The sequence below is a fragment of the Limulus polyphemus genome, unplaced genomic scaffold (assembly GCF_000517525.1).
Source record: "Limulus polyphemus unplaced genomic scaffold, Limulus_polyphemus-2.1.2 Scaffold2233, whole genome shotgun sequence".
Lineage (NCBI taxonomy): Eukaryota > Metazoa > Arthropoda > Merostomata > Xiphosura > Limulidae > Limulus > Limulus polyphemus.
Genome location: NW_013667843.1, coordinates 180090 through 197487, shown reverse-complemented (window position 1 = coordinate 197487; position 17398 = coordinate 180090). Strand labels below are relative to the sequence as shown.

General features: G+C 35.1%; 1 protein-coding gene across 1 annotated transcript in view; it reads left to right on the top strand.

Annotated features, from left to right (window-relative positions):
• Positions 1–1153: 1153 nt before the first annotated feature.
• LOC106466352 (mushroom body large-type Kenyon cell-specific protein 1-like) overlaps positions 1154–17398 on the top strand; it is a 59586-nt gene continuing 43341 nt past the window's right edge. The window contains exons 1-2 of the mRNA XM_013926631.2: positions 1154–1249; positions 9394–9462. Of these exons, the coding sequence (XP_013782085.1) occupies positions 1156–1249; positions 9394–9462 (163 nt within the window). The 5' untranslated portion in view covers positions 1154–1155. The remainder of the gene's footprint in view (positions 1250–9393; positions 9463–17398) is intronic.

The following is a 17398-nucleotide window of genomic DNA, read 5'->3' as shown; positions in this document are numbered from 1 at the left end:
TTTTTTTAATATCTAATATTTTTACATGCTGCTAGTGACAGAACCTGTTGTTAAAATATCTGAATCCCACCACTGAATTAAGTGTATCGTAAAGTTGTATTCGGAAAAAATAAACTAGTTTTATTTAAGAAAGTACTTGTGTCGGAACGAATTTACGGAAAATTAACTAACGACTGGAGACTAACAATATGTTTATACTCTATGTTTATTTTCATTAACCACCTTACATTAAAAACACATAGTTACTTTTTAAATTCTCATTGAAAATATTGTTACGATATCGGGGGTCACGTGGCGCTAGTATCACGCCACAAGCTTCTCGAACATTCACGTCTCTTCCTGAAATATCGGGAGTTTACTAGATCTCGGTATTCTTTTATATATAAGACGGTCACAACGTGACGGGAAGGTATTGAGTAATTGAACTGCGCGCAGAGAGAATATTGTTGGGCACGTGAGACGTTCGTTGTGAGTTTTAGAGTTTGTTATACCCTGACTGTTGAAATTAAGTGTATCGCAAAGTTGTATTCAGAAAGAATAAACCAGTTTTATTTAAGAAAGGACTTGTATCGGTAAAGTTTCTTCGGGAAGAAATTATACGGAAAATTAACTAACGAACGGAGGCGTAACAATACTGTAAAGTGCTTCACTGTAAGGTAATTAAGTATGTTTGCTCAAACTATTCATGTTTTATACAATAAAGTGGGTTCATCGTGATCAAATATTCATGTTTTGTTTCTTACTTATTTACTTACGTATTGTGATGATCAGCTGTACTTTGTAGTGTTTTTCCTTGCACTTCGTGGTACTTTGTGATAACTTTGTGGTAATTAGTAGGACCCTCATTTTTATAAATAAAAAATAACTTATAAAATCTTATGATTAATAATCCTGCTTTTACTGTTTTAAGTTGGTGTATTGTTTATTCATAACTCAACATGTCAAATTATCATATGAAAAGATGTAAAATGAATGGGGAAAAATTAATTTGACGTAGTATATTTGTAATACTTAATAAAGTAAGACTTTTTATTGATAGCTATTTTAAAATGTTCGTCTGATAAAACTAGTGACAAAAGGTTATATGTTATAAACAGATAATCACTTAAAAATCACATATGTATGATCCTGTGTATTTTTTATGACAGTTTTAAAATGGCGGAATGCTATACTTCTCAATGTGCCAAGAAACGAATTTTATTTCGTAAGGAGCTTCAAAGATGGAACAAGGATGTTTTATTACTTGTTGGTATGTATTGATATCTGTCATTAAATTTGATTTTAATTAATATATAGAGTTTTTCAAGCTGTTTAAGATCCTGCTCCTACTTACAAGGTAGGAAAAAGCTTAACCATTTACGGAGTAGGTCGGATAGAAACAGTACTAGTATTGCCAACTTTAGGCCTAAACGTAACTATTTAAAGTATTTGACAAATTCTGAGTTAGTGGATGATAAAACAAGACCACAACAGTAAAAGTAAAAAAAGTGAATGAAGAAACACCAAACACCAGAAATGTATGTATTGCCTATTGATAAAGTAGATAGAAATAGAGGATGGAGTTTACGTTTGTCGGCAAACAAAAGATTATTGATAACATTTTGTAGTGGATATATAATACTAATAATAGTAATAGTAACTATAGTGATACTATTACAAATAGTAGTAATAGAGTAATGTTAATAATGCTATAAGTAATAGTGTAGTAAAGTGTAAAAGTATTGGTAACAAAATTTACACACACAGACATTTCATACGTTGTTGACTACTATACATACGTTTTGAGCTAGAGCCCTTCTTCAAAATGACATGAACTCCTTGCACAATAACTCCCCTTAAGCACTTGTGTTCAAAATATTTTCATTCTTTTCCTCAGCATCGTCTAATTATCTAGACGAGATGTGTTTTTAAAATTATTAATCAATTACGAGATTTGCAGTAGTTTATTAACCTTAAATTTTGTTCAAGTTTCACTGGTTTCTTTTATAACTAAGGAAAAACAAATTATTTTTTTTTTCCTGCTTTCCCATTATGAATTCTCAAATTATGGAAAAATTCCTCTTCGTCTCAGGAAAGTGACGATGTTCCTAATGATGTGATATTGACAATGTCCTGTGATTATTTTGGCTACTGGGGGCTCATTGTCTGCAGAGGACAGTGATGGTTATTTGTTCAGTGTGTTGGGGGTTCCTTCATACACACTGGCTTCCTCTTCTCATCCATGAAGTCAGTGATCCTTCTCCCAAATTTGAACATGACTGGGATAATGACATGGTTTGTTCTAGTTACAGCTTTGTGACTGTTGAGAAAAATCCTGACACTTTTAATTTCTTGGACATGATTTTGCAGGTATGTTCTCTTCTTTTTCTCCTTTTGTCTCTTGGTTTCTCCTGTGCTTTACTACATGAAACCCATACTCTAGACTACTTTGTCTTCCCTCCTTCACCTGGCATTAGGGTCCATGTAGACTCATTTCTTAAACACCTTCACTCCTGTACTAACATGCCTTGTACACGTCATCTGTTTGACTCTTTTGTTCTGGCTTACAGCCATTCTTCTATTTGTTCCTGAGATTCCTAATCTTTGGAATATGTTTTATCTATTTGGGGGGATGGACCCTAAGCTTTTATTTCCCCTTTCTAGTGCCCAGTTTTTATGTCTTTGTTTCTTGCTTACCAACCTGCTGCATTATTTCTCGTTAATTCATCTTATGTCTGATGCATTTAATTGTGCTCAGGAAGAGTTTTCTGGAGAGGTTTGTTCTCTTCTTTTCACCACATTGGCTCATACTTATGCTCTGTCTCTCCTTATTTAGTTCCTCTGCATTGGGACTTGTTGGAATGGGATGCTCTGCTTGCATTTTACGTTTATCTCTATGACCTTTGTTGGGCTCAATTTATTTCCCAGGAGTTCTTCATGGGTGTTCCTGGAGACCCATATTGGAGCAGCCTGGCATCAGGCCTCATTGTTTACCATGGTTTCTCATCTTTGAAAAACTTACCATTCTGTTCCTAGGCCTGCTGTATCTATGTCTCTTTTTTTCTTTCTAGCCTTCTTATACTTCCCAACCTCCCACTTTCTGATGTCAGGGTTGTCACTCATCTCTTCAATGACTAACTACCCTGTGGGCGCCTTTCTGCTTCTCTTCACCAGGATTTGGTCTCCATTTTTGTCTGACTGATAAATTATTCAGGTTCTTACTGACAGTCTATTTTTTTACTATTCTTCACCTCATCCCCTTCTCCATTTCCTTTCCACTTCATTCTGTTCCTCTTTATCTTCAGTGTCTTGAGGATGTGGGCTTGGATCTGTTTTTCAAGAATGCCATTGAGAGGGTATTTACCCCTACACCTGGTTATTACTCTTGTCTTTTTGTGGTTTCCAAGAACCCTGGAGTCTGGCATCCTGTTACTGACTTGTTGTCTCTCAAGTGGTTTCTTATCATATCTTGGTTTTGTATGGAGGGTTTCTTTTATCTCTGGTGGTTCTTTTCACTGAGGCTGAGATTCCATTATTACATAGATGATTGGCTTATCTTCACATTTCCTCAAGAAGGCTCCTTCTCTCAAACCTGCATTTTTATGCAGGAGGCTGCTCAGATGAACTACATTTTTTCTTATACTGAGCCTATGTTCAGTACATTTGGTCATTTTTTTCACCTCCTATCTCAGTTAGGCTCATGATTTCATTTACAAATAATGGAATGTCTTGCCATCAAGATTTGTGCTTCTCTTTTATACCCTGCACATGGGGTTATTTTTCTTGTGGGACCTCTGGTTTCCTTTGAATCACTCATTTGTTCAGGCTGCACACTTGAATCTCTTCCAGTTGACAAAGTCGGACCAGTTGTCCTCAAGTGCGTGCCTCCCTTCTCCTCTTCTTGAGGATTTGTCTTGGTAAATCGACCATATCAATACCATGATGGGCATCCCCTTGCCACCCCTGACCAATTTACATCCCTTCACAGATGCCTCTGTCAGGCTGAGCAACTACCTGACTGGGCGTGTGGGCCAATTTTGCGCATGTGAATGCCCTTGAACATCTTGCTGTCCATCAGACATTTTCTTCTTGAAGGTTGGTTGGTCATGATATACTCCAACAATTCCACAGTCATTTCTTATATTAACCATTAGGTGGAAACATGTTCTAGGACTATTTGCTTCCTTGTACTGGACCTTCTATTTTGAGATTTTTCCTGTTGGGTTTGTCTCATTGAATTGTTATGTGTCAGTGGCTCTGAACTTGGTATTGGATTGTCTCTCTTGTTTGGACAAGCTTCCAACCACAAAATGGTGTATCCTTCCTCAGGTTTTTTTGTTGGGTTTACTTAGTTGGGCCAGCATTTCATTGATTCCTTTGCCACTTTTAACACCAGGCTTTTCTTCTTTGGGTATCCAATTCTTCATTCTTCAGCCCTAGCAGTTGATACTCTCAGCCAGGACTGGTTTCACATTTTTCTGTGTGCCTTTTCTCTTATAACTCTTTCCCTCATGACACTCTCTGCCAGGTCCTGTTGGTAGTGACTCTTTGTCCAGCACAATTCTTATTTCATCTGCTTTGTCAGTTGGTGTCTGGGCTACATCTTTCTCTGCCCTATTTTCACACACTCTTGCTCCAACTACATTTCTCTTTCACCCAGGGGTGTTGTCCCTTCATCTTCACAGGTGGGATTTGTCCAGTCCATTGCTAGCAGAGCTGGACCTCTAATTATGTAGCCTTTTTCTTATTTCATTCATTTCATCCTCCAATTCTGTTCATCTATCAACAGAAGTGGTGTTTTTTTTTTTATGTTGGTCCATTGGCCTCTCCCTTCCTGCAGGCCATTCTTTTGTGACCCACTTTTCGGCCTTTTTCACATGGTCATTCGACCATGGATTTTGGTTTTCATTATTGCTGGTTCTCATGGCTTTATCAATTACATTTTGCATATCCTGTTACTGTAAAGTTTTTGTCCTCCTGTCCTCGTCATTTTGTGCCAATACTTCCTTCTTCACTAAACGTCTTTTCCTATTTCCATGCTTGACTGGGGCTTTGACTTAGTTTTACACACTCTTACACATGTAAAACTACTCATACATGCTCTGCTTGAGCCATTGTCTTCATATTCATTACACCTTCTTTCTCTAACTTCATATTTTCTTTTCCTTCTCCCCTGTGTTTACTGTCATTTGGAGTTTATGCCATCGATGCTTTCTGCACTCTCACTGCACTTACTTCCTTCTCTATTCAGATCAGGCTTTCTTCTTGCAACTACGGCTTCCAACTGTCTTACTCTCAGAATTCACTTTTACAGACCCTTGGACAAGATCCCTCAGGCTGGCATATGGATGAATCTGCACACGATTGTCTTTAATTATTTCATCATCTGGCATTTCCATCTTCTGAAGAACTTAAGACTCCTTCCAGTCACTGTACTTCAGTGAAACTACATACTCTCTTTGGTAAGAGTAAATACATTTTCTTTTTCAGCACCCTTTTCTCTTTATAGGATCCTGTGAGATGGCTAATGTTGCCTCCCAGGGTATGGTTATTTCCCATAATCAGGCCAGGGATAGTGGAAAATGCGCAACCCATCTGCTCTGTCTCTGCCTGTGCCTTGAGATGGGGTGTTCTGCAAGACCACTAGAAATATCTTTGTGGTATTAAGGGATTTACTTAATTGCCTGATTAAGACTATTCCATTCCATGGACTGATGTGAAAAAAGCCAACCACAGGGATGTGTTTGCCCACTTCTTTTGGCTTGTGCATGTTGGCTCTTAAAAATAGGGTTTCCTGGTCACCCATTACACTGTCTCCAGTAAAATTCCTTTCCAGCTAGCATTTAATGGAATCTGGGCACTTCTCTGAGTCTCCCCACCACAAACTCACCTTGCCTTCTTCAAGTGGAGCATGGGAGACCCTTGCCATTTACCAGTTTGTAGCTACTAGGGTTCTTCCCTGATTGTGTACAGCACTGGTTGGAAGTACGGCAGTGGTAACACTGTCTGTGTGGTGTGCAGGTCACCCCTGAAATAGCTAGTGTGCCCTTCTCTTGCAGCATGAACTTGTCCAGCTGAATTAAGGTGAGACACACACACACTGTAAGGTCTTATCGAGCCCTTTCCACACCACACTTTTTGGCTTGCTGACCTCTTGTGTGTGTGAGTGCTTGGTTGGTCTTGATCAAATTCCCTTCATCCCTACAACACTTGGGGATATTTTGCCTTTCCCTCTGTTTCCTTCTGGGCAAAGAGTATATCCTGCTAGAGATGTAATGTGGTCTCCCATAGGTGTGCCAATATAAAGCTCCTGCCATCAGGTGTCACACTCCATGGGCTTTTCCCTCAAGCACTTTCTGAATGGAGCTCATTTAGGTTTAATGTTTGCTCTGGGATTCTGGCTATTCTGTGTTTGTGGAGGTGGGGTATCGACTCTAAAGTTAACATTTTCCTTTTCTGAAAATGTATTTGCGATACATACTCATTCTTCCCTTTTTCCGATCACTTTCTTGCCTTATCTAAGAATGAAATTATTTTGAGCACAAGTGCTTAAAGAGGTTGTGTTGTCCTCCTGTTGGTGGAGGGCTATTGTTACATGATGATCCCATCATGCATGAGGACAGTTCATGTTAAACATGTGATTTTTAGGTGGGACTTAGCTCAAGGATAGTTGCATGCCAATATCATAGGCAAATACACGAGGAATCAAGTTATTCTGTGTGTGGAAATGAGTATCTATTGAAAATACATTTTCAGGTAAGGAAAATGTTAACTTTTTCATATAATGAAATTCTAAAATAATATTCAGATGAAATAGTGATGAGTTTTTAAAGTAATAATTACAAATTGATGTTTTAATAATGTACTGTTGATCTATCAGTTAATTGTTGCAGTTTTCAGTAATTGGGTCATGCTAAAAATATTTAGTTGTTTTACAAATCAAACCAGACATGTACATTGTAGGTAGCTCCTGTGTGACATTTCTCACTCTTTGGTATTTTTATTAGTGTTACTTGCTTACACATAATAATTATAATTAAGAAAACATGATACAGTTATAAAAATATAAAAAAAGTATTCTGTCATTATGAGGCACCAATATTTTAATTAGGATGTCATTTTGCTTTGTTTGCTCAGCTAATATCCAAAGAGATCATTAGTATATTGAGTTTAAAACTTTTTTGTAAATTAATTTTTGGTACTTATTATTTAATTGCCATATACACTAGGAATTATCCTGTAGTACCAAGCTGGTGATGTAAATTTTTCTTACATTTGTAAATTATTGGTTTTATTGGTCTTACAGTCTTTTCTTTTGTCCTTTTAAATTAATAAAATGATCTTTTTTATGTTTTTGTTGTTACTCTTTATGCTGTTGAAACCTTGTCTGTTTTTTTTTCTCCATCTTCCATGTTGGTATCATATTCTGATGATGGTGTTCAATATTTGCAAATTTAATTTCTAAAATAAATTTTCAGTTCAAATATTTAACTTGTAGTACACCCATTTCAATTTTTTATTAATAACAGCTTTTTAAAGATCAGATACTTTATCAGATGCTGAAGGGCAGTTGAGGATGCTGGTGTTTGGATGTCAGATATGTGTACACTTTATCTTCTGACTTATGATATATTTTAATGTGATATAATACTTTTGACTTATCTTAACATTTGACACAAAATGATAGATGTGTAAATTAGAGTAAAAATTAATGAGAAGCTAAATACAGCTGTATATATATCATTATTATGGTAATTATTAAAATGCTACTTTAGAGATATGTATGAGGGCTTGGTTTTTAAGGAAATTTCGAAGTTGTCCTTCAAACAGCATGACCTGTATAAGAGGTTCTCTTGAAAGCTGTAATGATTTTCTAAAAATAATTACAAAAAAAGATCCAATTACGATGATGTACAAAGACCCACTTACAAGAATTTTGGTGTTTCTATATTGTATTTATTTCCAAAAAGCATAATTAAGGTTTAATTGGCAACTTTGTATCTTTATTCAACTAACTTTTGACACCTTATTTCCTAGGAAATTTTGTTACTTTGGAAAAACATAAGTACAAACCATGTTAATGTTAGTATCTTAAGGAATTGAACAGTCAAATGACCTCTAAAACTTTTAAAGAGAACAATGATCTTGGCCAATGATGTTCAACATTTTCATTCTGACCAACTTGATCTGCCTGCCAAGTATAGATAAGTACAGTCTGTAGTAAGACTAGACTTGCATCAGAACTTTTACACATACTACTGTCCTGTAATATGTATACAATACTTGAGTGCAATGCATGTACACACACACCACTGATATGTAGTGTTGTTTATACCCATAGTTTGTATTGATCTGAAGAGAGGCAAAGCTACCCTTATTTTATTTATTGTTATTCTGTTTTGTACTGATCAAAACTTTCATAAAATTTTGTTTGCAGTTATCTTTATTATGTTCTGTTTAAATCATAAATTTTCCTGCTTTTCTCATGGTAGCTAGGCCTTCTGTATTTCCTAGACTCGATTTAACCTTAGGCCTATATGTGCATAATTGAAACAGGGTCAGTGTTTCAACTGTGACAATTAATGATGAAAATTCTGAATTTTATTTTCTAAATTTTATTTCATACCAAAGCTTTATCAGTAAGAAGTAGAGACAGTTATGTTAGTTTTATTGTCATAAGTATTTATACTAGAAATTAATCTCACTAAATATTTGTGCTATCAGCATTCGTTTTCATTGCAAATTCCCGCCCGTCCATATATATGCATACAAATGTTGCATAATACAATGTGTGGTATTATAACTAACTGAGAGATATACACGGTACTATGTTACCACACATAGCCATTCATGCTTAGTTGGACTCCATACAAAATATAAGTGCCTAAAACAGCATTATTAGCTAGTCACAAAAGCAAACGTTTCCTAAGGTTTTCAGCCCCTTTTGGTGGATTGTACTAACATTTCTCTTTTACAAAGTACAATCTTTTTTAACAAAAAATAGACCAAAAGATATTTTTATGAGGGCTCAAATTTTTGAGTTTGTAGTTAGGAAACTTGCCAATTATTTTGGTCAAGGATCGGAGTCAACATTACGTGTGTAGTGTGAGCATGGATAAATGTACAGTAGACTGCATTGCTGTTTTGTATAAGGGTCTGTTCCGAGTAAGTTTCTAGTCATCTTGGATGGCTGTACAAGTCGAGCCTGGGGTATTTTTGTTGAACCTCAACTTAAATGAAAATTTTTATTGCCATTTATTATATATGACAATTTCTATGGCTTTATGTTTTGAATAGAACACTTTTACACCAGAGAAGTAGGTATAATATAACTATTTTGTTGAGACACTGTTATGTTTTAAAACTTGCAGCATGTTTGAGAGGTTTGAAAAATAAATATTTTTTTTTTTATAGGCTTGGAAAGAATAGCTGAAGAGATTGTAGGCCATGAGAAGTGGAGGAAACTGATGACCCCCTTTAATGGTAATTTTTTATGACTGTCATATGGTTTTATAGCTAAATTTTACATCACTGTGTGTGTGTGTATATATATAGTAATAAAATACTGTAAAATAGACTAAAAATTGTTTGGTATCAAATTGTAGATTATATATCAAATTTTAGTATTATACATTATTTAATTTCTTAATTTAAAAGTAAATATTAAAAAAACACAGTTAAACATCAATTTTTGTGTGTCATGTGGTATGTTGAATGCAGTACTGGTTCAAATTAGATATTTGTGATGTCAAAACACTAAGTCTATAGTTTTGTATGAATTAGGAACTCAAATTACCGATATTGAGAAGCTAGAATATAAAATAAACACCTCGTATCTTTTCTATTTGCTGAGATATCACTCATGTACAGCATTAAACACATTGGCCCAGCTGACCTCTTTCCATTTTGGAAACAGTCTCTCATATACAGTTATTCAATATATGATGTAAATAACCAATCAAAATCTCAGAATGTCCCCCTAGTGACTTTCTAAGCCATTTTCATGTGTTAGGATGCCATCTCATTCTTTTGAACCAAGATTTCAAGGAGGTAAGTTGTGTTTTTAGTCTGCTCATATTTTTTTAGATTCAAATATAGCTTAGTTACTAAGCTTGATAAATTATAGTGGAATTCTGTGGTCTCGATATAGTAATTTATGATTTTTGATTATTCAACTGTTTATATAAAACCTAAAAAAAATTGTATTTCATATCCTTCATGTGTGAAATTTTAAAAGGCTTAGCAACCTATGTTAAGCAGCAACTGAGTACATAGGTCATAACTAGAAGAGATAATTATTTGCTTTACTGTTCTGTGTTTTAAAAAAAATAAGTTTAAGAACTTATTTGTAAATAGTAATAATGGAAATGTGACAGTATTTTACAAAATACCAGTCTACTAAAACACAACTGAAACAAGTCACTTTGTAAAGACTAAAGGTCAGTTTTACGTTATTGGAAACGGTAACATGAGAGCACATGTGCCACGTCATTGTAATTCCTGTATTGTTTGTCAGGCTGAAAGGTCAATATAATAGAAATATATATATAAACGTATAATATTATGAGATTTAAGCTATTTAGTCTAAACATTTATGTTTTCATGTTATAATTTGTTGTTATTCTAGAATGAAAAAGACATAATTTATATTCATTTCCTAATTTTTTATGGTGGTTACAAGATTGGTCAAATCTACCGAACCCTAGCAGAGTGAACCCGTGCAATTAGTGAAAATAAAATATAAAATATAAAGTTTTTTTTAATAAACCTTTGATAACTATCTGGACATTATAAAGATTTTGCATGTGAAATTTGAAAATTTTCTGATGCATAGAAGTATTTTCAATCTTAAAATGAAAATTATTTTGGATGTTGGATTGGCAAAATGCTAAAAGAAAAATAAAAGTATGATAAAAACATTGCTTAACAAACCTTAAGACTTAATAAAAAAATTTGATATTTTGCATATGAAACCATTGTAATGGCCCCTTAGTGGTACAGCGGCATGTCTGCGGACTTACAACGCTAGAAACCGGATTTCGATACCCGTGGTGTGCAGAGCACAAATAGCCCATTGTGTAGTTTTGTGCTTAACTTAAAAACAAACAAGCATTGTAATGTTTACTGATAATCTGCCAAATTTCATTAACATGTGCTTACTAATTTAAAAGTTGTAGCATGAAAACTATAACAAGCACAAAATTGTTACGAGGTCAGTCCCACGGACCTTGTTCGTGCTGAAAGAGTAAATGTCACAAAAATTGTTAAATAATCTAAATTAATGTTTCCAGTTATTAATTTTTTTACTATTCTACTAATTAATTAATTGAAGTTATGATTAAATTGATTGTTACAAAATTAATTAACTACCACTGTAACTAATTCTGAACTGCTGACTAGAGGGGAAGGCAACTGGTTGGTAACATCAGCCACCAACTATTGGATTATTTTCACTTTAAAGTAAGTGTAAATTAATGTTTTTTCATTGTATTATGTTTATAAATGCATAACTGTATCCTTGAATGTTGATAAGTAGTTGCAGTTGTAGGGGAGGGATCTAAGGAGTCAAGACACACTTTTGTTTTTGGAAATTAATAAAATACATAGCTAGTCATTTGTAACCTGTTCAAAATGGGCTCGTGTATTTTATACAACCTTGTTACCACCATGTAGCCATGATGGTATACATACTATTACTCTGAAATTACTTATTGTATATTCGTGAAATGTGGTAAGCTTTGAGTAAACATTACAAGTGTTTTGTAGACAAAAAAAATCAGTCTTTAAGGAAGTATTTTTGCTCAAACATTTCTTCATGAATACAGGAGCTAAAATGTTGACTGTTCCGAGTTCAAAATGATTGCATGTTAAGATTGAAAATACTATTTTTCATTTCAGAATTGTAAAATTTCATTTACCTAATCTTTAAAATCTTCTAAATGGACACATCACCCCTTTTTTCTCTATCTTAACTCTATATGGGGTTGGTTGATTTGACTGGCCTTGTAACAACCATGAAAAATTAGGAAATCTAAATTACCTTATTTTCTTTCTAGAATGACTGCAGATTGTAACATGAAACTAAAATTGTTTAAAGCTCACAATAGTATACATCTGCTTATATGTAATTTTATTGATTTATTGATCTTTGAACCATGTATAACTAAGAAACTCACCACACAAGTCGAGGTCATGTGGCAAACATGCAGCTCACATTACCATATCAAATTATGTAATGCAAGAGCTGCTCATAAGCATACTTCTGAAGAACTTTTGTTATTATTATTTGTTATCTTCCTTAATCTAACTTTTATCTAACTTGATCAGTTTCTAATTTTTACATTTTAGTAACTTTTATAATGATAAATAAGGAATACACATGAAAAACAAGAAATATAAAACTTACTTGGGTCCTCTTGTGTTTTTGCTGTCAACTGTTGAAATTTAAGTCTATATGATTGGGTAGAGTGATAATTAGAATCATGTTATAGTAGTGTAAATATAGTGGATTGAGCAGAGTGTTGGCTTAGAGGAAGGACTATGTTTTTCAATTAAGTCTTAAGATGACTTCTTTGATTTTAAATTTGTTGTTGTTTGGATCTTTTTTAAAAGTACAATGTAAATTGATGGTAAAATATTTTGATAACTCAAACACTCGTTTATTGAATATTACTTTTATGTGTATCCTATTCAAACAATGCACATAAATTGACTAACTGGCTACTTAATTATTTCTAATTGCAATCCTGATGTACTTTAAATAAAAACATTATTATTGTTGTTAGTAATAGTAAAATATGTTTTCATTAATATTCAATTCATTTGATTTACATAAGATCAATTGGGAATTACTGCATATTTCCGATACGCATGCCACAATCCTTGAGCTCCCATGTACCCCAAGATCAACGTGGTTCAACTGTGTCTCGTATGCAAATCATCATGCAACAACCCTCCACCAATAGGAGTGTGACACACCCTCCTGACGCATGTGACTCCCTCAATGTGACTCTACCGAACTACCACTTCTAATTTGGTAGTCCCTTTTTTTCTTTATGGACCCAGCTCTGTAGTGAGTGGTGCCTGTCTAGGTATACTTAAACTAGTCAAATCTGCACTGTAGAGCTATGATGACGTAGCAGTTATAATTTCCATGGTCACTAAATGCATACTGTTGAGATGAGGTGTTCCACAAGATCGCTCGTAGTTTTTCTAATGATATATTTGCTTCATGAATATGCCTGTTTCAAACCGTACTGACCCATGTACTTTATGGGTGAAGCAGAAGGGGATAGCTGCTCATTCCTGCCATGCCTTTGATCGAATAAATCACGTATGGCCTGCTCTTAAAAATAGGGTTTTCATGGTTTCTCTTTGCACTGTCTCTGGTGTTGATGTTCCTCTGGACTCTTCACTGGATTTTATCCCCCCTTTTTTTTCCAGTGGAGTATGGGAGTCCTTACCACATTCCAGTTCCAAGCCACTGGGGTGGTGTACCATGGAGGTATCCATCTGAATGTGATGATATACGATATAAATAATGATAAAACCATTCAGTTGAAGTAGGGCAGTGGTGTTCTGCTGGTGTTGATGACTAGATGTCCTCTCATCTGGTGCTCCATCTCTGTACAGGTTTATCTGAGGAGATGTTGTAGTTTTGGAGTGAGTAGTCAAAATTGCAGTTCACCCCTTCGATTGGGATCCCTCATCCTACTCTCACATGGATGTCAGTTCCCAGTGGCTGGATTTTGGATTCAGAGGTGAACCAATCAACAAAAGTCTTCACACATGTATTATGGGTGTCTGTTTCCTCACCCAATTATACACTTGTTTTCTCCACCCGTGTTGTGGGTCACAGTGGTGGAACTTACAGATTAAATAGATCTTCCTCTTACACTGTCTTTTGGTGATTTACTTGTACTGAGGATGTTATTGTGCTGGGGGCATTTCCTGTTGGATTGCTTTTGAATGAGATAGTTTACGTCATGGATACATCTTTACTGTACCAGTAGTTCGGATGTCAGGTTCTTGGATCGGTCAAACAATTTATCACATTGCTATCATGGGTCCCATTCATAGATTGGGGGGTACAAGATTCTTTCGGTCTGCTGAACTTGAGGTAATGATGGTATGATCTTCTTTCCTACCTCCACATGGATATTTGTTCCCGGTGGCTTGGTTTTGGATTGTAGTTGACTTACAAATGGTATGAACCTCATCCCACCCCTGATTGGATGTCCGTTTCCAGCAGCCTGGTTTTGGCTGTAGTTGATTTACTGACTGTATGATCTTCATTCTACCCCTGCATGGATGTCAGTTCCCATTAGCTGTGTTTTTAATGCAGTTTACTTGCTGTGTATGGTTCGTTGTGCCCCAGCCACTCTACGCCTAAAGGCAGGAACATCGAGAGCCAGCACAGGCCCCCTTTCTCTCTCTTTTTTAACATTTTCAATAATTTATTAAAAAGAATGTCCTAAATTACGACAGCAACGAGCATTACTTCTAAAAAAACATTTGATAATTATCTATAAGTTATAAAGATTTTGGGTATGAAATTTGGAAATTTTGTGATGCATAAAAGTATTTTTAATCTCAAAATCAAGCTTACTTTGCATGTTGGATAGTCAAAATTCTAAAAGAAAAAATACATGATAAAAACATTACTTAAGTAATCTTAAAACTTTATAAAAAAAATCTGATATTTTGTGTATGAAAGCCTTGTAATGTTTACTAATAATCTGCAAAATTTTGTAAAGATATGCATAAATTATAAAAAATCATAGCATAATTACTCTCATAGATACTTTTGTGGTTACGAGCTGTATGGATTCCACTCAACCTGTAATGGTAGGGTTAAATATGATACAAAATATAGTATAAATACAAAATAATCAGAACACAATTAACATTAGGTTGAAGGACTATTAATATATATATATATACAATGTTCAGAAGTTGGTCTGGGTGTCTGTCTTGGATGTAATGGTCTTTAATAGTCAACTCTGTGTTGAACTCTGGATCAACACCTAATGAGGTTGACACTTGTAAGATGTTACTGTGCATCAGTGACTTGTGTGTCCAGTGTATTGGGCTACAGTCTTTAGGTCTGAGAGTGGTTCATTGTGATCTTCATATGAGTTTGGTAAGCTGTCAAACAATGCATAAGACTGTGGCTTCTTGAATAATACAGGATTCCAAATTAATCCAACCTGTGATAGATCAGAAGTTCAACCAGTGATATGAGGCTGAGATGTCATGATAAATCAGACCTTGACATGACTTTTCTGGGAAAGGGGAAGTTAGAACAAGATTAGTGCTTGATATTATTCATAGCAAATGCACTTGCTACTATGATATCAGGATACATTTGTTGAAAACACTAGAAATGTAAAATATTCAAAGGCTCTTTTTGGTCAATGCTTGTGCAACTACCTTGGCTAGACTCCTGACTGTATGGACCCTTGCCACTATCCCCCAGACAGCAAGAGTTCAGCCTTCCACATACTTGTTAGTTTTTCCATGAATATTGGGTTGTCATAAAGACAGAGCCTGGGCATAGTTTGGGGGGGGGGGGGGGTTAAAACTGCAAGAAAATACCTTACACTAATAACTGAAATTAGGCCCAGTGACTTTACAAGTAGTAACCGGTGATTCTTATCTTGAAGGTTTTGTAACATATGTAACATATGCCTTTTGATGTAAGTTAACCCTTTTCGGCACAGGAACTTACAATTTGCAGGGGGCCATAAGGGAATTTCATGTGCGCAACAATAATAAAATAATCAAGTGGCTATCACATAATGTACTACACATACATTATTTTGTGAAACACCACTTGATAGCTCAGAAAGCAAGAAATACTGCATCCTTTCAGTCATTGATTTTTCCATCAAGTGACTGTTTTAACTGCTGGTCAAGCAGTTAATCCCAGTCATATAATGACATAGAGGTTGGCAGTGGCATCTTGGCTGACTGTTATAGCAGTGGGACTGCTCATCTACTGATTTTTCTTGTCTGACTCCTCACAAATTGCCAGATTTGTACTACTAGTATCTTTCTTCTCATTATTTGAGATATCATACAATACAGTAATTTTGTCATCAGAATTGACTTGCACATCCACGTCTGATTTCTGAAGTAACTGGTTTTCAAGAGGTTTGTCAGTGATTTAGTTTCAGCTTGTATATGTGTTTAGTGCTTGTATGCCCTCTGCATCATCTCTGTAAATTGTAATTGATATCAATGAGGTATTAACAGATAAGATGTGAACCAGTCCACTCAGATACAAATTGTTTCTACACTGCATGCACATACTACAAACATATTCAGTCACCAGGCTTAAACTTTGTTCCACTACTGTTTTATCGTACCATCTCTTTAGACATGTGACAGCTTTACCTATTTGCTACCATGTGAACTTGGATGTCAGTTATTGCAGAAAGCAGCCATTCCACATATTCTTGTGGGTGCTGAGGTACCTTTGTACTAGATGAAGGACCATACATCATATCCACTGGGAGCTGTACTTCTGACTATACATCATATCCACTGGGAGCTGTACTTCTGACTTAAATGTCAGAAAATGTGGAGAAAACAAGTTGACTGTTGCTCAGTTTTGTGTTATGCCATCATGACATATGTTAGATGATAATCTCAATCAGGAATAACAATTCCTAAAACTTGACATAACAACTAGCTATTAAAGTTAGCTCTTTGATCTGTGTGGATCTCCAAATCTTGAAATCCATTGTTCAGTCAATACATCTGTGATGGACAGCACTAATGTGGCAGTTAATGAATAAGCTTCAGCTTGCTTGATAAAGTAATTGATAATGACCAGTGCATACCTATTTCAAGTTGGGGAGGAGGACCAGCTATATACAAGGCAATTCTATCCAGAGACAAACCTACTACTCTCTGTTTTAAGTTCTTAATTCTACAAGGCAATATTTAACAAAATCCTGAATTTCCACTAGTGTGACCCACGTGACACATTTTCTCTTAGCATGTCATCATCCCTATTTTATCCACCACCCCTTGAAAAAGTATGAAATTATACATAAATTACTCTATAAAATCGTTATTGCTCAGACAAACCAAAATGTTGAAAGTCTTTAATTTTGTTTGGTTACAGAGCTATCAAATAGAAAATTAGACCCCTCCTGCCACACCCACCTGTCACATCCTATCTTTCATAATTCGTTAATAGTTCTCTTTTATGTTTCATTATATACTACCTATAACCAATGGAAATTCAAGGTTTTCATCTGCCAAATGATGTAGTGTGTAATGTTATATTTTGAACAGTTAGAAGTCAATTTCATTCAGAGTAGCAACATCATTCCTGTGGGAAAGTTAACGGCTAGCTTGGATGAATTTGTAATGGCTCTTGTCGCATAGTTAGAAAGTCAGAAAAATT